Genomic DNA, 23,036 nt, shown 5'->3' with positions numbered 1-23,036 from the left:
GGCTCGTTTAGCCACTTGTATCAGGTCCACAGTGAAACTAACAGCTGAACAGGCTTATGTTTACCTTCTGTAGAGACTCACCACAGAAAACGCCAGGATTTCAAAAGTAAATTTTAAAGCACTAATTAACAGTCTTTCTGGACCTGGACTATCTGAAATCTACGTGCGCAGGACGTGCTGCTCATTCACTTTTCATGCATTGTAAAAGTTACGCGTCCAAAAGTTGCAGTTTTTACGCTTGTGTAGGCCGAAAGACGCACATGCAGTGGAGCCAGGTCCATAAATCTCTGAAAAGTTAAAACACGAACAGTCTCCAACACGACACACACAGAACAGACTCACCGTCAGCCGCAACATCCTCTGTCACAGAAAAAAAATATATTCCACTGAAAAAAACATATATTCCACCAGCGCCTTCACTGTCTGAGAAAGTTTTCCTTTTACCATGTAGAGAGAACCATGATGACGCTGTTTTATAAAACGTTTATGGAATCAGTTTGAATGTTTTCATTGGTCTCGAGGTTTGGGAGAGTCTCTGCTAAAAACAAGAACTCCCTGAATCAGTCGGTTAAAAGGGCGAGTTTGGTGGTTGTTCCTCCTCAGAGCCGCTGGACTCTCTGGACTCGAGACAGTTAGAGAATGTCCCAGAGTATTTTAAGAGACGTGCAACATCCACTAAACTCAGTTTCAGCTGCTTCTCTCTGGTCAGAGGCTTTTAGTCCCAAGATCTAGAACAAATCGTTTTAAAAGGAGCCTCGTTCCAGCTGCTATCTTATCTTATGCTACTTATGAATAAACTGTAATCTATTTATCTAAGATTGTGTGTTTTACACTGTAACACTTTATTTTGTAATTGTGATTTTATGTGTGTTTTGTGGATGAATGAAATGTGAAATGTGGAACCTGCCTCTCAAATCTACAAAGCAAATTTACCTACAGGTACAAATAAAACGACCTATTAACCTAACCTAATATTCCACTGAGTCGTGTTCTTTTAGTCCGACAAAAGCTGAACTGCATCAGCAGCACAAGAAGAAAGCTGGTTTTATCAGCGCTAACAGTTCATGCAAATGAGCCACGCGGTTTTAAGTTTTGTTTCTGTAAAACATAAAGAAATGTGGCCTGAAGCCAAAATGCCAGTTTCCACGAAGTAAAACCGTCTGATGAATCAGGCTGACACTTTGGGGCTTCTGCAAATGTCTTATTATTTTTTATCCACCATTTTGTGATTCATTTAAAAAATAATTTCTCTGCTTTTGTCTTGTCTGGTCCTGTTTTAATCTTTATGTAATTTTAGAGTCTAATTTTAAATTCTGTCAGCACGGATTATTTACTGACGATCACACACACTGTTGCGTCTCGTTGTGTAAAAGCTTCACTTTGTGCATGTTTCTCTCATTTCGCGGCCCCTCTTTTGGCCTGTCTTCCTGTCCCCCGCGGGTGAAGGTGCAAAGCCGGGTTTCCTTTGCCTTTGAGCCAGGATGCACCTGCAGGTCGTGCTCAAGAGGCCATTGTCTCAGAGGCCCCTGTGGTAAAGATTAGGAGAGTTACTGTTTAAGGGCCCAGAAGAACAGACAGGTGACGGACGACCGGAAAACTGCATTAAACAATGTGTACGTTGCCGTTTATGCTTTTGTGGAGAATGTAGTTGTGTAGGTTAAAGGAACTGAACACAGCGTGTACTCGTGTTTTTTTAAAGAAAAAAAAAAAAAAAAAGGTACCCATAACTGATCATAACTGAACCTGTGTGTCCATTAAGGGTGAGCAAAAATATTTAAAAAAATCAGTATATTGTGAAACTAAATTTTGTGTTGTATTGTTATCGTGTGCTGTATTTAAATTATTATTTTTTTTGGGTACCTTTTTTTTTTAACAATTTTCTGTGTGGGTTTAAGGTAGTGACCGTTCAGATCAGAAAAAGGCATCTTAGGTTTAAACCAATTGGATTTTTGGCGTGAAAACTGGTAATACAAATGAGAGTCATGGCGTCCGATGAGAAGCTCGTGAGGCTCATTCTGCTTTGTGATTGGATAATCATCATGACAACCAAAACCATATTGTAACGTAAATAAACGGGTCGTTATGTCCAATGTTTTCAGAACTGAGAATAAATGTTTTAGGCTACGTTTATATGATGGTGGTCTGAACAGAAGATGCAAAAGTTGCGTCTCGTCTTCAATTTTTATTCCGCGTTTAGACGAGTGTTTTCGGGAGGAAACCTGTGTGCATACGGTGTCGCAAAAGTGTGTGGAATTCGATTGTGTATGTAACATAAACACATACGTGACCTGAGCAGATCTGACCAGAGTTTTGTCTTGGGCAGTGTAGACTGAAACACTACGACACAGAGTATTCAACTTTTCCACTCTGGAGGGTGGTTTCAGATTTTTGCATTTATAAGCCCCAAAAACGCCCTCACCATCTAAATGAAAGGTACTTCCGATACAATATTTAGTCTTTTTTTTTACCTGCAAGCATTCTCGTGTAAACAGGCCCTTAGAATTGTAGTCAGATACGTGTTTGACATTTAAAATAAAAATGCTACATACCTGTAGTTCATTTAACTCTAGTCTGTAAACTATGTTCAGACTGCAGGGCTTTAATGCTCAATTCAGATTTTTTGTGAAATCCAATTTATTTGTTTGTTGTTGTTTTTTTTTGCGAGATCGTTCACATTTCCAATTAAATGTGACTTGTGTGTGATCTCCAGTGTGAACTTTAAATGCCCCAAAAGTGTCCCGCATGCGCACTGGAGGACATGATGACATCACACACAGCGAGTCGTCTGAGCGCTGGGCTTGTCTCCCAAAATAAGGTCCAGATCTTGGTCACCGCTGCTGTGGTCGTGTCGCATGTAATGCAGTATATTAAGCTTTCCCCAAATCCCATAAGAAAAAGGACAATAACGTCTTTCCCCTTGAAGAAATTCATTAAACATTCTCTTTGTTCCAGCTTTAAATCCTCGAGCTCAGGAATCGTTGACAACACTGATTATATTACTCTTTGCTTATTGGCTGGTGCCCAAACTCACACTTCCAGGGTTCTTGCAAAGTGTCTAGTGTATTTTGTCATAATATTTTTTATTGAGCCAAAGAGAGCACAATTCAAATTGTACAGCATTAACAGCGTTCAATACTTTTTGTTATATTAAAGTTAAAATAAAAATAAATTTCACAAACTGAGAACAAATATAGTAACCGACTGCGGAGGTACATGTATCTGTAGATTTGGGGATGTTATTCACATAGTTACAGATTCCAAAAAGTCAATAAAAGGTTGCCACACTTTCCTATATGACACTAGTTTATCCTTCAATAAATATCGTATTCTCTCTAGATGTAAAATGTTAACAAGGTCTCGTAGCCACATTTTACAGCTTGGTACTGACGGCCCCTTCCATGACATTAAAAGTAATTTCTTGGCATTAATAAGACAATAAGAAATGAACTGCTTTTGGGCTGATGTCAGATTATTAAATACTTCTGATGTACCAAGGATAATTAACAAGGGTTCCGGCAATAATGTCATCTTAACAATCTGCGATATTGTGTTAAACACATCAGACCAGTAGGCGGCCACTTTTGGACATGAGAAAAATGCATGGTATAACGTTGCATCAAGGGACAGACATTTATCGCAAGCCGAAGAGACACTGGGGAAAATATTATGGATTTTCACTTTGGAGTAGTGAAGCCTAGTGTCTAGTGTATTTTGATTCCTGATCTAGTCGCTGTAGAGAAATGAAATTGAGTGGAGGCACTAAGTGGTGCCAGCCTGGCTACTAAACTCTGGGCTTGTCTCTCAAAATCCGGTCCAGTTGTTGGTAAAATGGACAGGTTACACGTCTACAGCCGCTTCGTTTGTTAGAGTCTTTAGCCTCCTTGTATTTTTCTTGCAGGCTCTTTATTTTTTGTTGATGTTGGAGCCAGAACCGTCTGTAGCCACGCTCGGACATTTCTTTGGCAATCATTTGAAAAAACGCCAAGTTCCGATAAGAATACAGCGATCCCAACAAATATTATTAAACTCTCTAACCTCCTTTTCCCTCCATTGACGAGACTCTGAGCCTGACGTGTAGGTGGATGAATGTGACCTGACCGTTCACACTGAAGTCACATGTCAAAAGATCAGACATGTATCGGTTTTAGGAGCACATATCCAAGTGTCCTGGGTCACATTTGGAAAAAATCGGATCCTTGTCATTCAGACTGTCATTAAAAGATCAGATACAGGAACATAGGGGCGAAAAAATCAGGTTTGGGTCACTTCAGGCCGCAGTCTGAACGTGGCCTAACCCTTAACCTATAGACGGATGATTTGTTTATGATCACAGTAGATGCGCGCGCAGCTTCATGGCAGAAACGTCCGCTGTCCGAACAATAGCTCGGGATGTTATCAGCACTAAAACTTTATCGCTGTGTGATAAAATAAGTTATGGCTCTAAATGAACATTAGTGAGTGGGAGCATCACGACCTGTATCTGTTAAATGCAGGTGAGCGCAGAAATGACGAGGAGAAACGTGTCAAACTTCAGTAGCCGGACATCCACTCATACCTAGAGTCTGTAACGAAAACAGATTGTGCTGGAGGATGAATTGACCAAGAATTTATTGTGATAAACGATAATATTGACATTTTGAGACCATTTTAAACTAATATAACGACCATGGAATATAAATGCAAATACAAACTTTCAAAGATCAATGAATTTTACTTTCTAAAGAACGTTTAACACAGGAACTGCAAGACAACCAAAAACAATAGGCTTGCCGTATTTTCCGCACTATTAGTCGCTCTGGATTATAAGTCGCACTGTCATTAAATGGTCCATTTTCAAACTTTTTTCACAAATAAAAAGTGTGGGACTTTAAAGGAAACCCAACAGTGTGATGGGTGAGTGGTTTTGTTTGTTTGTTCGTTCACGGTGACTCTGGGCTTTGTTCAGTTGTGGCGTGTAGGGAGGGTGTGTCTGGGACCAACGGATTGTCGGCGTGTTCGCAGTGACTCAGTTGTTCAGTCGTGTCTAGAAGCGGCACGTCGCGCTCGCTTTTTTCGGTTCGTTCCTCCGTTCCGTTCCTCGTCGGCGTGGAGTGATGAGTGTGTCTGTGGGTGTGTTTCGCTGTGCGGTCGCTGTCTGCTCCGTGTGTGTTTGTGGCTTTGTAGTTTACTGAAGTCGTACTGGGACACCCGAGTGGATTCGTGTATGGGGCGCTCTGGATTGTGGAGCGCAGTCATTTTTTGATGCGGTTGGAGGCTTGAGAGCGCGTCTAATAGCCCGGAAAATACGGTAATAATTTTTAAGGGTCAGTATTTATTGTGCAGACTTTTTCTTTCTATTTATTGGGCCTTTTTTGTTATCTGTCTGTACTATGATGAGGTTTGAGGTGTAGAACGTTGAAATTATAAACTTCTATGACCATGGTTTCAATATTATAGTTTATGGCTGTGGGTGAGTTTGTACTGTAGTAAATAAAAATATCATCATTTGGTTAAAATAATCTAAATCTTCTGTATAAATTGACCAAAAAAAATATCGGTAGAGCTTCTCAGTCATCAGTTTGTTTTGGATTCTGAACAATCGGCTTTGCGTTGCGCAGTAGTTTTTCAAAATGAATGCAATTTTCAGTCTTTGTACCACTAACCGTTTGTTTTTGTTGTTGCGAAACTTAAAAAAGCTGGAGTCTAGTTACAGCGTGTCTAATAGCCTGGAAAATACGGTAAATAAAATAGACTTGTTCACATAAGAACAGCCTAATGTGTCTGGCTGACAGCGAAGACTTAACCAAAATGCACTTGAATAAACCTTTTGTTGAACCAAACACAACCAAAACGATAAATAAATGGATTATTAAATCTCTGTAACAAAATTGCCAATTTTAAAAGTGATTTTAGTCATTGGAATATTGTGGCTCCTCTCTGTGCGTGAGCCTCGTCATTTTGGTCTTGAAGTGTTCGTATAAACCCACGACCAGTGTTGGGGAGTAACAGATTACATGTACCAGAGTTAAGTAATCAGAGTACAAATTATGAGTAACTGTATTCAGTTACAGTTACTGTTTCAGTGAGTGGTAATTGGATTACAGTTACTTTGTTGAAATAAATGGATTACACGGGAGTATTTTCCTGTTTTCACATTTTGGGCTGTATCTAAACTAGATCTAAACCAGGTCTAAACCAGGTCTAAACCAGGTCTAAACCAGGTCTATACCAGGTCTAGAACGCGGACTAGAACGCGGACTAGAACGCGGACTAGAACGCGGACTAAAACGCGGACTAAAACGCGGACTAAAACGCGGACTAGAACGCGGACTAGAACGCGGACTAGAACGCGGACTAGAACGCGGACTAGAACGCGGACTAAAACGCGGACTAAAACGCGGACTAAAACGCGGACTAAAACGCGGACTAAAACGCGGACTAAAACGCGGACTAAAACGCGGACTAAAACGCGGACTAAAACGCGGACTAAAACGCGGACTAAAACGCGGACTAAAACGCGGACTAAAACGCGGACTAAAACGCGCTGTGTGGACACGTCTCCTCCTCTTCTATCAATAATATTTTTAATTCGGTTCAGTAAAGTCTGGGCTTTTTATTTTCTTTTAGCAGCAAAAAACATCTTATGTGAAAATTTCCTCGTCTTTGCTTCTCTACAGCAAATCAAGTAATCCAAAGTATTCAGATTACGTTACTCATTTTAAGTAATTTAATGTGTGCAGAAGACGACGTTATTTCCTTGTTCTCGGTTGTCGTTTATCAGTGAGACTTGGCTGTCAGTTATCTGTGAGAAGTGTGTGCCAAGAACTCTGTGGGATTCTCCCTGTACTCCTCTTCCTCATACTTCAGCGCAGAGGCCATGGTGGGGGCACTTAAACGTTCTCAGGTTAGTTTAGGCCACGTGACACAGACAAATGGTTTAATAATGTTGTATACTGTGCTTTTATAGAATGGAAATGATCTATGACACCTGTGGATCAGTGTGATATTATTTGCACGTTGTAATTTGCAATATTCATCTAAAACAACATTATGAAAGAAAACTAGTCTGCTGAGTTCTGCGTCAGAAAACTGAGGTGCCCAATGGGAGCTGACGTCATCTCAACAAAGCTGTGAAGAGAGAGTGGTGCTTTATTGATCCCTAGAGAAATTAAAGTTTTGCTGCAGCAACATTTCCACTGTATGTCTCAGGCTGCGTTTACACAGAGCCGGGGATGTTGAGAAACAAATATTTCCTTCCCTCTGTTTTCCAAAATAACATCGTGCACACAGTGTTATTTTGAAAAAAGAGCTAGTTTACTTCAACCTGCATAAAAACTCCATCGAGCGTCGTCATAATTACGCCAAACCTCTGGGCTGCACCTGGATTAGATTCAAACCTGTAGCATTTATTTCATTACAGTTGTAAGTTTTATTCACAAATACCTTGAAAAACGTGCATTACTGAGGGGACTCGCCTCTCCACAATCACTGACCTTCGAGCCTCATTGGTCTCTGGTCATGGATATGAAACATCAGCTGTGTGCAAATGCAAACACATGAGAAGTGTTTCAGCAGAAGAAATGTGACGGCTGCTCTGATGCTGCATCATCAGAGCAAGAGGGAAACACTGGTCTCAATTTTGGCGCGTCAGCTCCTAAAACTGTTTCTCACTTTAGAAAGATTAGTTTTCAGAGGCAAATTTGCCTTTTGTGTGTAAAAGATGTGAACAAAGGGAAATGTCTCTTTTTAAAAATACCCGTGTACGTGTGATGGAGCCTCAGTGGCCTTTGTGTCTGAGTCAAACACAGTGTCCATACTGACTTGTAAAAAGCCTGATCCTGTCAGATCTCAGAAGCTAAGCATGGCTGGTCTGGTTAGTACGATGAGAGAGTTGGGATGGGAGACACTGGGAAAAATCAGGAGCCACAGTGGGCACCAGTGGGAATAATTGTTGTGTCCTTAGGCAAGACACTTCACCCACATTGCCTAGTATGAAAGTGGTGTGTGTGTGTGAGTGATGGTGGTGGTCAGAGGGACAGATGGTGCTGATTGGCATGGAAGCCGCGCCTCTGTCAGTCTGCCCCAGGGCAGCTGTGGCTACAATAGTATTTTACCATCACCAGGTATAGAGTGAATGAATAATGCTGAATAATGTTCTGTAAAGCGACTTGGTGACAAAAAATGTCTGTGAAAAGCGCTGTATAAATAAAGACTTACTACAGATCTTGTGCAGTTTCACAGGACGACAGGTCAGGGAGGATGTGCAGATCTGTGTGGTCACACCGGCTCGTCAAAGCCTGATCCTGTCAGATTTCAGGAGCTCAGGAAGGCCGGGTCTGGTCAGGACTCTATGGGAGACACTGGGAATTCCAGGAGCCACAGGAGGCACCAGTGGCAAAAACTGTTGTTGTGTCCTTAGGCAAAACACCTACATTGCCTACTATGAAAGTGGTGTGTGTGTGAGTGTTGGTGGTGGAGGGGCTGATGGTGCAGACTGGCAGCCTCGCTCCCGTCAGTCTGCCCCAGAGCAGCTGTGGCCGCAGTAGTAGTTTATCACCACTGAGTGTTGAGTGACTGAATAATGAACTTTAAAGCACTTTGGGGATCTTGAAACTATATAAATGCAGTGATTAATTAATCTGTGTCAGGAGAGTTTGAGGAGAGGAAGAGCCAAAACAGTCGTTCCTGTGTGTCCTGCAGCATCACAACAGCCTCCAGGGGGCGCCAGGTGAACTCAGCAGGAAAGGGCCGAGTTTACTCCACTCTGATGTTTCAGTTGGTGATAAAATCGTTCATTCCTTCTAAGTATTTCCTCTGGAATTTGGTGAATTTTTAAAATTTGTACCAAAATGCGACGCTGCTGAATCCTACACATTTGACAGATTCTGGTGGTGATTTTGATTTATGGGCTTAAAAACTGCACAGGAGAAGTCATGAGTTTTACCTGTGACGCAACAATCCTGGACCAAAACGAACAGCATTTTTGAGTGCTCAGAGAATCCTCCTTTGAATGAAACAATATGCAATCTTTCAAACTTTTTTTTATATCGTTATCCACTCATCAAAACATGTCTAAAGCAAATTTTACATCGTTTAAATAACTTTTTATAAATATGCATGCTGTGTTTTAATATCGGTATGTCCTTTGTGACAGAATTGATTAAAAAATATCACGCTGTATCCGTCTGCCGGCTGGAATTCTTTTGTTACTCCCCCTTATTTACACTTCAAGGATCTTCGTGCTCGGCTGTGCTCGTTATACGGCCTTTTAAAACACGTCCAAGGACTGCGCCTCTCTTTGCTCGGACTTGTTCGGCAAACCTCTTGACCTGTCGCCTCCCAGTAATCCTAAATGAATGTACACGCACACAAACGCACACAAACGCACACGCACGCATAGTAAAGACACACGAAATGCATGAAACGAGCCATAAGAATGCACTAAAGTCGTATCCATTACTTTTTATTATTCTTTCGTGGTGAGGTTATGTACAGGCATGTCCCGCGATCCTCGATGCCAGCTTCAGCCCATTGCTCTTTGTCAATTTTTTGGGGGGTTTCGTTCGTGTAACATTGTCAGTTGTCGCTTCTCGATTTGCTCGGTTTGGTCCAAGATATTCGACAATGATGTTAAATAAATAATGGTTTTTTGCGCCCATTTTGGACACGTTTCACACATTGTAGTCGGAGGTGGAAGAAGTACGCAGTTTTAAGTAAAAATACAGATACAGGGGCATAAAAAGTAAAAGTATTTCGCACAGGTTTGTCTTCATAAAGGTCCCGTGTGACAGAACTGATAAAAATATAGCTCTGTATCCGTCTGCCAGCTGGAATTCTTTTGTTACTCCCCCTTATTTACACTTGAAGGATCTTCGTGCTCCGCCGTGGTCGTTATACGGCCTTTTAAAACTAGTCCAAGTACTGTGCCGCTCTTTGCTCGGACTTGTTCGACAAACATTTTTATAGTGATTTTGGGTAACACTTTATAATAAATGGTAATTACCAAACCCTTTGTTAATATTTGTTAATTGTTACTAAAATATCAGTTTGGCACAAGTTCAGTTTTTACATCATTTAACTAAACTTTAGTTATTTGCATTAACTATTATTAACTGTACTATACTTTACTATTACTATAAAAATACTATTACTGTTACTATTACTCTTCTATTACTATTACTTTACTATATTATTACCTTACTATTACTCTATTACTTTACTTTAGTTGTTTGCATTAACTATTATTAACTATACTTTACTATTATTCTACTTTTACCATTACTCTGTTACTATTACTATTACTTTACTTTTACTCTACTATTACTCTTTACTTTTACTCTATTACTTTACTTTTACTTTACTATTACTATTACACTACTATTACTTTACTATTACGTTACTATTACTTACTATTACTTTGCTCTTACTCTATTACTTTACTATTACTTTATTACTCTACTATTACGTTACTTTTACTCTATTACTTTACTATTACTCTATTACTTTACTATTACTATTACTTTACTACTATTACTTTACTCTATTACTATTACTCTACTATTTACTCTATTACTATTACTTTACTATTACTCTATTACTATTTACTCTATTACTATTTAACTTTACTCTATTACTATTACTCTACTTTTACTCTATTACTATTAGTCTACTTTTACTCTATTACTATTACTCTACTTTTACTCTATTACTATTAGTCTACTATTACTATTACTTTACTATTACTCTATTTCTATTACCCTATTACTTTACTTTTACTCTATTACTATTACTCGATTATGTGATTGACCCACTGTAAAATATTTGCCATCGTTAATAAAAGTTATAAGAAATATTTGTAAATACTTTATACTGTTCCAGCTTTATTATAAGATGTTCCACGTTTAGTTAAATATTACTAATATATTAATTAATCTTAACTTTATGATAAGCAGAAGTACATAGAATCTTTATCTCAATATGAATCACTCCTCAGTTTAATCACAGTTCAATAATAATGCGTCATTAACTTTTATATTAACATACTTTGTAAATACATCATGTAAATATTAAATGTTTAACTATGAATAACTTAATTAGAGCCATAAAAACATTTAGCGATTAACAGTATTAATATGAAATTAGTTAATAAATTGTTTTCTGTTTGTTAACATTAATACTCAGATTTCATGCAAAAAACTAATGTTTAGTTGTTTTAAATATTCTCTTGATTAGAACCTGCATTTGGTTCCATATCTGGCCAAAATATTTTTGCGGTTGCTAAAGACACTTAAAAAAATAAATATATATGTGTATTAGACCATAGTGAACCAAATAAATAAGGCAGATTTGAATAATTTGTCATTTTATTCTCCAAACACAAACGGAAACTTGCATAAAAATGACTTTAAGTCCATAAAAGTTACTTGAAAATGCAAAATGATGCAGCTTGAGCAACCTCTAAAACATCTCCTTTTTCTTCCAAATTTCTTCCCAAGTCGTCTTTTTTTTTTTGGACGCTAAAACCCAGTGCAGGTTTCTAATCTTATCTGAAACTTTATTTTTTTACCGTACTTTGATGGACGAGCCTATTATGTATCTGTTGATTATTGTTGAAACAGAATGCGCTGTAACATTTATCCAAAAAAAAAAAAAAAATCAGAATAAATGAATGATTAACATGGTGTGACGATTTAAAAAGTGTGTCGTTGTTAATTATTTATTCTGTAAATTAGATGAAAATTAACACATGTGTGGTGTTGTCGTCTTCCAGGTTTGAAAAGGAGCCAGAAAAAGCCCTGGACCTGTCGACTCTCCCAGCGATGCCTTCCAACAAGTTTTCCGACGCTCTGATGGACGACGGAAAGGACATGGCCGCCACCGTAAGTTTATTCAGTTTAAAGAAGCAACGTGAAACTTCTCCGAGGCAAAAATAATAAGTGACTAATGTAAAAGAGCACTGTGTAACTTTTCTCCTGGAGGGTTGCCTGGAATGTTCTGCAATATGGCTTTAAACTTGTCTATCTCGTCATAATCCAAATAACGAAATGACTTTTAAATGTTAATTATGTAGATTGGACTGAAACGGCAAAGCATCATGGTCTCTGTAGTTCTGTTTTTATCTGTTGCTGCACCATAACAGTGAATATTTAAAGGTTGTATAGAGGATTTTTTTAAGGGAAGAGAAATACAGCGGGAGTCCTTGTGCGCGTTCAGAATCACTGTTGAGGTTTCCTGTCTAGAGGTAATTTATCGACCGACGCGTCAGTTTTTAGACCCTTCGTCTGCTTCGGTCGCACCATCGGTGGAAGGAATCTCCAAGAATCACCTCAGTTTGTCTTCGCTCCTTTTCCCCTTCTCTTTTTCTTTCAGCGACCTCAAAAACGGACTTTCTTTTGCGGGGAACTGGTCGTGGATTCTCGTCCGCCGTCTCCACAAACTTTGTGCGAAATGCGAGGAAGCGACAGTTTAAAAAAGCCTCCAAGAACCGCTGCATAAACCACATAATCCCCAAGCGCCGGCGAGTCACTTACACTAGGGAATTTGATTGACAACCTAACAGCCAATAGAAAATGAGGGAGTCTCGTTTTCTATTGGCTGATGTTTATCTGGCCTCAACACGTCCACAGTTGATGGATTTTCATTCTTTTTTTTTTTTTGATCATCATAATTACAAAGCTGCTGCATCTCTGTAATGGTATTTTAAACTTTCATTGACAATTTGAAACAAACAAACAAAACAAAAAAAATCCTCCATACGACCTTTAAGTGAAGAGTCTTGTAATTTGATGTATTGTATTGGCCCGTGGTTTTATTGTGAGATTTTTGACGATACGATATCATGATATTTGGTTATTGTTACTTCCAGTGGTGTAGTGGGGATTTTTTAAGTGGGGGCACGCGATTTGTGATGTGACGAATACTGCCCAACTATTAAGATTAACAGTAAAGCCTTTCATAATCACCTACAGAACATAAATCATAGGCTACAACACCAGGTCTAAACCAGGACTGAACCAGGTCTAAACCAGGACTGAACCAGAATTAAACCAAGTCTGAACCGGGAGGACGGAAACCCGAACTGAACCCGGGAGGACTGAACCGGGAGGACTGAACCGGAGACGAACCTGGGAGGACTGAACCTGGGAGGACTGAACCCGGAGGACTGAACCCGGGACTGAACCCGGGAGGACTGAACCCGGGAGGACTGAACCCGGGAGGACTGAACCCGGGAGGACTGAACCCGGGAGGACTGAACCCGGGAGGACTGAACCCGGGAGGACTGAACCGGGAGGACTGAACCCGGAGACTGAACCCGGGAGGACTGAACCCGGGAGGACTGAACCGGGAGGACTGAACCGGGAGGACTGAACCCGGGAGGACTGAACCCGGGAGGACTGAACCGGAGGACTGGGCAGGAGGACTGAACGGACTAGGACTGAACCGGCAGGGGAGGGAGGACTGGACGGACTAGGACTGAACCGGGAGGGGAGGGAGGACTGGACGGACTAGGACTGAACCGGGAGGGGAGGGAGGACTGGACGGACTAGGACTGAACCGGGAGGGGAGGGAGGACTGGACGGACTAGGACTGAACCGGACTGAGGGGAGGGAGGACTGGACGGACTAGGACTGAACCGGGAGGGGAGGGAGGACTGGACGGACTAGGACTGGACTGGACTGGAGGACTGGACGGACTAGGACTGGACGGACTGGAGGACTGGACTGGACTAGGACTGGACGGACTAGGACTGGACGGACTAGGACTGGACGGACTAGGACTGGACGGACGGACGGGACGAGGCCGGGACGAGGCCGGGACGAGGCCGGGACGAGGCCGGGACGAGGCCGGGACGAGGCCGGAACGAGGCCGGAACGAGGACTTGACAGAACTTGAGGGAGAACCCTGAGCCCGTGGAGCAGGGTGTCCGCAAAGCGCGATTGGGCGACGGCTGCACTCAGTCCGATCCTTTCTCCCACAATCACCTGACGGTCTACACAGGCGCACCTCCGGGCTCGTCCTGGTTCAGTCCTGGTTCAGTCCTGGTTCAGTCCTGGTTCAGTCCTGGTTCAGTCCTGGTTCAGTCCTGGTTCCTCATGTCTCAGGTCACTATAGGACAGTCCTGCAGGTTTCATGAGCCTGTGCAGTTTGTTTCCACCATCGCCAGTAGCTCCAGTTTGACATTTAAGTTGTAACTATTTTATATTTTGTTATTTTTTATATTTCACGTCGGGAGAAGTGGGTGGACGGTGAAACCCCACAAACCACTCCCACTACACCCCCGGTTACATCACTATTAACTTACATGTTGGGAAATTGCGGGACCCAATGTGACCAACAACAAAACTCCATTCTGTTTACATGTTTGACCGATTTTAGAAAATAAAATGAAAAATGAGCACGTGACAGACTGACGTGAAAATGATTTGATCAGGACAGTGACGTTTTGAATACAGTAGAATAAAGATGAATCAAACTGTCATGAATCACTCCAGATACAACCTCGAGAGACTAAAGGAGAAGGGGAACTACATGATCGAAACGAAACAGATGGTGGGGAAAGGAAGCGTCTGTCTTATAGTAAGAGATAAATGAAAAAGAGGAAGCCGGAGCAACCGACATATTTAGTCGCAACAGGCTGTTCATATAAGGAAACGTGTCAAAAATGAAAATGTGAATTACTCAAATGACTTCTTAAACGAGATTCCTGAAGGTTATTTTTTACAATAAGATGGAAATGGATCTGTCTTAGTCAGTGTTGGGAGTAACAGATTACATGTACCAGAGTTATGTAATCAGAGTACAAATTATGAGTAACTGTATTCAGTTACAGTTACTGTTTCAGTGAGTGGGAATTGATGTTTGAATTGTTGAAGTAAATGGATACACAGCGGTATTTTCATGTTTTCACATTTTGGACTATATCCTTTTTTTTTTTTTTTTTTTTTTTTTTTTTTTCTCGGTAATTCCACTCATTGCCGGACACTAAACCGGGACTAAACCGGGGACTTAAACCGGGACTTAAACCGGGACTAAAACCGGGACTTAAACCGGGACTAAACCGGGACTAAACCAAGGACTAAACCAAGGCTTAAACCAAGCCTAAACCAAGCTCTAAAAAGCTCTAAAACCAAGCTCTAAACCAGGACTAAACCAGGACTAAACTAAACCAAGCTCTAAAACCAAGCTCTAAACCAAGCTCTAAAACCAAGCTCTAAAACCAAGCTCTAAAACCAAGCTCTAAACCAAGCTCTAAACCAGGGACTAAACCAAGCTCTAAACCAGGACTTAAACCGGGACTTAAACCGGGACTTAAACCGGGACTTAAACCGGGACTTAAACCGGGACTTAAACCGGGACTTAAACCGGGACTTAAAACTTAAAAACTGGACTAAAACCAAGCTCTAAACCAGGACTAAACCAAGGACTAAAACCAGGCTCTAAACCAAGCTCTAAACCGGGACTAAAACCGGGACTAAAACCGGGATTTAACAGGACTAAATCAGGCTGTGTGGACCGTGTCTCCTTATTTTTTTTTACTTAACTGTATTTTTAATTTGGTTCAGTAAAGTCTGGGCTTTTCATTTTCTTTTATCAGACAAAACTTCTTATGTTACGATTTCCTCGTCTGTTTCTCTACAGCAAATCAAGTAATCCAAAGTATTCAGATTACATTACTCACTTTAAGTAACAAACTACATTTTGGTGTATGTAATCTGTAATCTGTAGGGGAATACATTTTAAAAGTAACACTCCCAACACTGATCTTCGTATTAAATCATGAGGGGGAGTTACACAGTTGATTCTAAGTTTTGACCTTGACTGGATTTACATTCTGAGGTTTTTTATGGGACAACAGGAGAAACAAGTGAGCGAGTGAAAGAGCTGAAGCTGATGATCTGGTATTTATCTGTAAAAATGCAGCACACACAGGTTAAAACCGTCTCGCAAGAATTTATCCCAGTCTTTATTTACTCATTTGGCGCGGGCATGAAAGTTCTGCGCCTCGCTCGAGCTCGGGAAAGTTGTGCATCTTTGCGCAGCTGTAGTTAAAAAAACTCCTCCACACACAGAGACGTGTAGCTCACACATTCAGACAGAGAACACTTTCAACTCTCAGTTTTTATTTCGCAGTGACGGGACCAATATTGACGCAATAAATCAGTGCTAAAGTTGGTTAAAAAAGATTGAGAAATGCCGTATTTCTCGGGCTGTAAGGTGCACTGGATTCTAAGGCGCAATACCAATAATGTTGAATTCTCTCGTCTATTTTCATACATAAATTGCACCGGAGCATTAAGCAAAACAAACAGACGACACTTGAGACTGATCCTTAGTGCAGGCGTCTACGATCCATCAGCAGATCGTGGCATAATTCGCCCGGTGTTGCCTCCCACAGCTTAAAACTACATGACTAATTTATATCATAAACTAAAAAAACTCACTCCTTATGCGCTGATGTGGTTCAGCTTCTGTTGGACTAATTTACTCCCGACTACGATTGCTGTAATCCTCCGACAATCCATCAAGCTGTGCGACGTCGTAGTTTGCCAAAGTCGTACTAAAACATTTTGACAGATTTTTTTAGCGCCTTAACAAGACTTTTCCAAAGAACTGAGACTTAAAATTGCTTAGAACTGTTATTTCTTCTCTGAAATGGAGCAAAGGATCATGGTCTATGTAGTTCCCTCGGTGTTTTTTTAGATATTGCTGCACCATAACTCTTAATTTAAGCAAAGAAACTTGTGATTCCATATGTTGTGACAGTCCACAATATTATTCAGACTTTTGGCGATACGATATAAACATTTTTTTGTTATTGTTACACCCCTAGTAAAGTAAATGCATAAACCTTTTATTGGAACTTTCACTGCATAGAGAACTCTGTATACTCTTTTTTTTTTTTTTTTACAGTTTGTAGTAAAACGGGTTTGTGGGCGAGTTTGTACTAAATTCAAATCAAAATAATCATAATCTGTGAAAAATATCAACAGAAAAGGGCACTTACTTCCTTAAAACACAGTTGACTTATTATAGAATGGATAATGAATGGCTCTTCAAGTGTCGACTCAAGAGCTTCTTAAGAATTAAATTAAATTGTTAATCGTTAAATTTAAAACGTTAAATCGTTAAGAGATGTTCTTGGCTGAAATCAGTCTGTAAATATTCTTTTACTGGATGTAATGTAATGATCAACTTAATTAGAGCCCGACCGATATATTGGTTGGCCGATATTATCTGCCGATAGCCGATGTGCTATCTTGCTGATAGGGGCCGATATATGTTGTATATATGTTATACCTTGTTAAAAAGTATAGACTCTCTACATTATGTTCATTTATGGAGGCATGTTTGGAGCTATGGACCCCAAACTGATACAAGTCCTTTCAAGGAACTAATTCATCCCTCGGCCACCAACCTTGGCGTCACTGTAGACTGTGATTTTAAACTAGCAGGTCGATTCTGTGGTTAAATACAGTTTTTATCACCTTCGTCTGTTTATCCAAAGTGAAGCCTTTTTTATCTTTTTAATCATTTTGAACAGGTCGTGCACGCTTTTATCTCTACTCGTTTGGACCACTGCAATGCGCTCGACACAGGACTCGACTAAAACGCACTTCATCGCTTGCAGTTAGTTCAGAACTCTGCAGGGAGCAAAAAGCGCGATCACTTTACCCCAAGTCTTGTGTCGTTGCACTGGCTTCCTGTCAATTTTAACATTTTATTGTTTGTTTTTAACTCTTTCCCCCATGAAGACGACATTTGACGACCCCCCCTTGTTTCCTTAATGACGTGTTTTGACTCCTCCGCTGTTTCACTAAAGGCGGGATTTGACGACCATTAGAAATGGCTTGGTTTTTCACATGTAAACAGAGGCTGTGATCGGTCGGGGCCACTACAACCCATATTAGACTGACCAATAGGATTCAAGGATATGTTTTCGATGATTTTTTCCAAAGTTAATCGAAGTAGTGACGATTGTAGCTTCCGGAAAAAACACAACACGAAACACGAGCAATGGAAAGATCGCGGCGCTGCGGCGCACAGTTTTAGAAATAATGAGGAGCGGACGTATTTTATTGATAAGTTTAGAGAAAGTGACTTTTATAGATTTCAAAGTGATGATGAAGTTGATTATAAAGTGGAAAACAGCGATAGCGACGGAATTTCAGGGAGTGAAACTTATGAAGGTGTCGCTGATGCGTCTGTGTGGAGTCCTGCGATATCCCAACAAACTTTATACTCGATTATGGACCAAAATTGCCCTGAAATCTGGATGTTGCTCAGGCCAGTCCTTTAAAATATTTCAGTCTTTTTTTCCAAGATGTGATGTATAACAGAATCACTACAGAAACAAATGCTTATGTGGAGCTCTGCGCACGAGAAAGTAACAAAGATGACAAATACTGGACACACACTGACGGGGAAGAGTTTTATTATTATATTATTATATTATAATAAGTTAAATGAGTTGAATAAGTTAAATGGAAAAAATGAATTAGGTGCACACAGGTGAACAACAGGTAAAAACAGGTGCACACTTGGCTTTACTGTATCTGCTGATATGAAATCTGTTGAAATACTTTGACAAATATATTTTAAACATTGTTTTTAATGAATATAGTGCTCAGAACATGCATGTATCAGATGCTGAATGTAGTTTTTTTGTACCTGACCAGGTAAACTCTCATTTTCAGTGAGCTGTTATAAACCTGTAAATGAGTTGAATCACATTTAAACATCCAGAAACGAAGAGTTCAGAGTCTGAGGTTTCCAGAGATACAAATATGTCTGTGTTACAATTGTCAGGGAATTTACCCTAAGACATCAAATTACATTAAATAAAGACACACCAAAACGAGACAGTTAATTTACTTGCGCAAGGAGAGAAAAGCTGTCATCTACGCCGTCTGACCCTACTTCTCTGACAGCTACTCCCCAACAGCAGCTTTTATTGAAGTCATTTCACAGATAACAATACAGTACATTATGTTAAACTCATGATGTTTACCATTACGTTGTTTTCTCCCGGTACATTATCTTAATGAGTCAGCCGACACATCAGCAAGATCACCTGATACAGCTTGAACACAACAAAACAAGACAAAAATAAAAAGCCAATGTTGCTTTTTGTCAGAACGGAAAAACCCAAAAACGCAATTGTTGATAACTCTAATCACACACACAAATGATTATGATTTTCATAATATTTTAAAATAACACAGAAATTCTTTCTCAACAATTAAGTTCATGAGTGTAAAAATCATTTATAATCACTCGTGGAAGTGTGTTTTCTTTTATGCAGTTGTGCTCTATGGGCAGCCCCAGTAATATATGTCTGGGTTGTTCCTAGTCGGCGTCCAGGGGAAAGAGTTAAAGCTTTGAATGGACTGGCCCCATGGTACATCTCAGACCTCATCCAAATTTAAAAACCCCACACGCGCTCTGAGGTCCGAGGGCGAGCTGGAGCTGGCCCTCAGACCCCAAAACGAGACTTAAAACTTAAAAAAGGGTGGACAGGAACTTTTCTCTGGAACGCTCTGCCCCCCCCACGTACAAATATCCACCACAGTAGAGAGTTTTAAGTCTTGTCTTAAGACTCACTTTTTCTCTCTGGCTTTTAACACCGCCTGAGTTGTGTGGTCCTGTCTTTTAATTTAATTTATTTATTTTTATCCATTTTATTTTTTTAGTACTGCTTTTATCTATTGTATATTTTTTATTATTTTTGTTCATTTATTATTATTTTATTTATTGATTTTATTAGTCTCTTTATGGTTGAAACAATTCTGCTGATTTTTTTTTTTTATTTAAATTTTTTTTTAGGTAAATGTTTTGCATTGCTGTGTGAAGCTCTTTGGAAACTGTTTTGTTTATAAAATGCGCTATACAAATAAAGTTGGGTTGGTAAATGGCCAAAGAAGCCCTTTATACTTAGGTTTATGTTTTTGTACTGCAAACTCTGGATTAATGACTAATTAATGACAAAATTTTGCTTCAGGAATTTAAAAACTGATCAAGATTGTATATATATTTTTAGTTTTAAAGATCTCCGAATAATCGCTGTTGTAAATAAACTCATAAACATTCCTAGAGAAAATAATCTCGTATAAAAACCTGCCAAATATTCACTGAACCAAGCTCATGATTAACGACTTGGAAACGTATATCAAAACTGAATCTGTTGCTTTCTAATAAATACTAAATACTAAATTCTTCATGTCTTCCTCGGTTGTGATTTGCAGCTGGTTCAGGCCGTGGCGTCATGCATTCTCCATTAGGTCCATGTAACGTGTTGGCACCGACGCTCTGGCATCTGCTGCAGCTCCAGACTCAAACCGAAACTAAAACTCAGAGATGACTAAAGGGGTTTTCACCGCTCAGCTTTTACTAGACCTGGGACTTGTAATTCATGGAAAACTAATAAAATGGTGATTCTTTTTCGCTGAAAGGTTTACAGCCAGTTCTTGTTCAGTAAAATCGTGTGGTTTGGAGGAGGATATTGGAATTTTTTGAGTCTTAAACGCCACTGGAGTTTTCATAGTTGTCATGTATATATTATATCAAAAGCCATATTTATTTGTTTGGTAACATTTTAGTTTAGGGACTGTATATTAATAACTAGTTAATAGTAAAATGCATCTTTGTTCGTTTTTATAAAGAACTTTGAAAGCATTTTTGTCTAAGACTGTATTTTGCAAGTATTAAGCCATTAACAGTTGTATTCCCATTGAAGTAGTGGGGATTACAAAGGATGTTTTTGTATGTGCACTGAAGTCGTAATAAACATTAATAAGTATGGGTACACAAAAATCACGGTTCAGTATGTACCTCGGTTTTGAGGTCACTGTTCGGTTCATTTTCATTACAGTTTGGGAACAAAATGCAAAACCATTTGCTTGTTGTTTATTTGTGTTTTTTATTAAACCAACAAACAGGAAAATAAGTGTAAAGTGCTGATTGGTACTAATACCATCCATCCATCCATCCATCCATTTTCTTCCGCTTATCCGGGGGCGGGTCGTGGGGGCAGCAGTCTAAGCAGGGACTTCCTTCACCCCAGACACGTCCTCCAGCTCCTCCGGGGGACCCCGAGGTGTTCCCAGGCCAGCCGAGAGACATAGTCCCTCCAGTGTGTCCTGGGTCTTCCCCGGGGCCTCCTCCCGGTGGGACATGCCCAGAACACCTCCCGAGGGAGACGCCCAGGAGGCATCCGGAACAGATGCCCGAGCCTCAACTGGCTCCTCTCGACGTGGAGGAGCAGCGGCTCTACTCCGAGCTCCTCCCGTGTGACTGAGCTCCTCACCCTATCTCTAAGGGAGCGCCCAGCCACCCTGCGGAGGAAACTCATTTCGAGCGCTTGTATCCGCGATCTCGTCCTTTCGGTCACTACCCAGAGCTCATGACCAGAGGTGGTACTAATACTAATAAGTTAAATAAAATACTCTCAGATAAACTCCATCCAGAGTATTTTACAGGCATAATTTTATATAAAATGTTCAGAAGGTGTTCTTAACTGATTTACCTTTTTAAAATATTGAATAAATAAAAATAAATAAAACCCACAAATGTATGAAATATTATAAAAAAACAAAACAAAAATTCCTTATACACAGTAAACAAAACTTTTCAAAAAATAAATCGCAGCTCTAACAGTTCCAGCATGAAGTTTTACTCTTTATATTTTTGGCCCCAAAAACCAACTTGTCCCCATTGCAGTAAGCGCAGATCTGCTGGGGACGGAGATTCTGTGCTGGCGTAAGTGAGGATCGTGGTGTGACAATCGTAATTTTGCGAGGATTCACGTACGTCAGAGTCCTGTCCTAATTCTAAAGCTCTGTGGGAAACACTGCCACTACTGAAACCGTTTGGCACCAATACATGTACCGTTAGACCCCTTTTAATAAGTGTTTGATGAACACCAACAAATATCTAAGTAACTGCTAATTAGCATAGTTGCCATCATTAGTTTAGTGATTATTATGTGGTCGCTGAAGTGTTACCATTAGTTTTTTTTAAAGATGCATTGGCAACTTTTCTGGTTAAGGGTCCATCACCTGCTTGTCTCCAGAGATGTTATTGCTTTGCCTGGAATGTTCCAGAGTGTGACATTAAACACATCCATCCAGCAATGCACCTTAAACTAAGATGATACGAAATTATATAATATAAATATCGACTATGTACATTTTTTTTTTTTTTTTTTCCCAGAAGAAAAAATAAATAATATAATTAATAGTAATACAATGTGACCCTCTTTTTTTTTTTTTTTTTCCCCCCCAGCCCCCCACTGTCTCCAGAGAAAAGAAAAATAAATAATACCTAAATAATATAAAGAAGGGGAAAAAAATAAATAAAAATACACACACATATACACACATATATAAATACGCATATACATATACACATACACACATATATACACACATATAATAGTAGTAGTAGTAATAATAATAATAATAATAATAATAATAATACATTTGTTTGTTCAGTTTAGCGATAGTCCTCTGTGGTTTTCCATATAGTCAAAGAATTTTTTCCATATCTTGAAAAATAAATCTTGCCGTTGCTGTAATCTATAAGTCACCCTTTCATAGTTTGCAGTTTTAAGCATCCATTCTAACCATTTACTGAAAGATGATTGATTGGTAGATTTCCATTCCTGTGTTATCATCCGGCATCCTGTTATAAGAGCTATTCTACACCATAAAGTTTGTTCGTGCCGTAGTTGTTTGTTGTTTGTTCTATGTACATTTCAAATATTTGTTTTGAATTTTTACAAACACCAATGTGGGTTTAGTGTGTTAGCACATGACCAACCTCAGGTTTGAAAACACAACCCTCTAGTTTCAGAGTTAACACTTCACTGCATTCCTTCCACAAATAGTGATTCACAGAAGTAAAATTTCACACAGTTTTATGGGCTGTTCCTGTTTGAAGTGGCAGCCGTTACAAGCACATCTAAACTCTAAAGGTTATCTGATTTCAGGAGTATTATTCAAATGGAATGTAAACGGTGAAACCTGTTGTGAGTAGTCTGATTTCCCTTCGATGGGTCA

General features: G+C 39.7%; 1 protein-coding gene across 1 annotated transcript in view; it reads left to right on the top strand.

The window, feature by feature from the left end:
• dnmt3bb.1 (DNA (cytosine-5-)-methyltransferase 3 beta, duplicate b.1) overlaps nucleotides 1–23,036 on the top strand; it is a 134,468-nt gene that overhangs the window by 31,363 nt on the left and 80,069 nt on the right. Inside the window, exon 2 of the mRNA XM_055165658.1 lies at nucleotides 11,750–11,858. Within this exon, the coding sequence (XP_055021633.1) occupies nucleotides 11,750–11,858 (109 nt within the window). The remainder of the gene's footprint in view (nucleotides 1–11,749; nucleotides 11,859–23,036) is intronic.

Source organism: Boleophthalmus pectinirostris, unplaced genomic scaffold, assembly GCF_026225935.1.
Source record: "Boleophthalmus pectinirostris isolate CB_2022bp ecotype Guang Dong unplaced genomic scaffold, ASM2622593v1 HiC_scaffold_8, whole genome shotgun sequence".
NCBI classification, from domain to species: Eukaryota; Metazoa; Chordata; class Actinopteri; order Gobiiformes; family Gobiidae; genus Boleophthalmus; species Boleophthalmus pectinirostris.
This window is presented reverse-complemented; position numbering and strand designations above follow the sequence as displayed.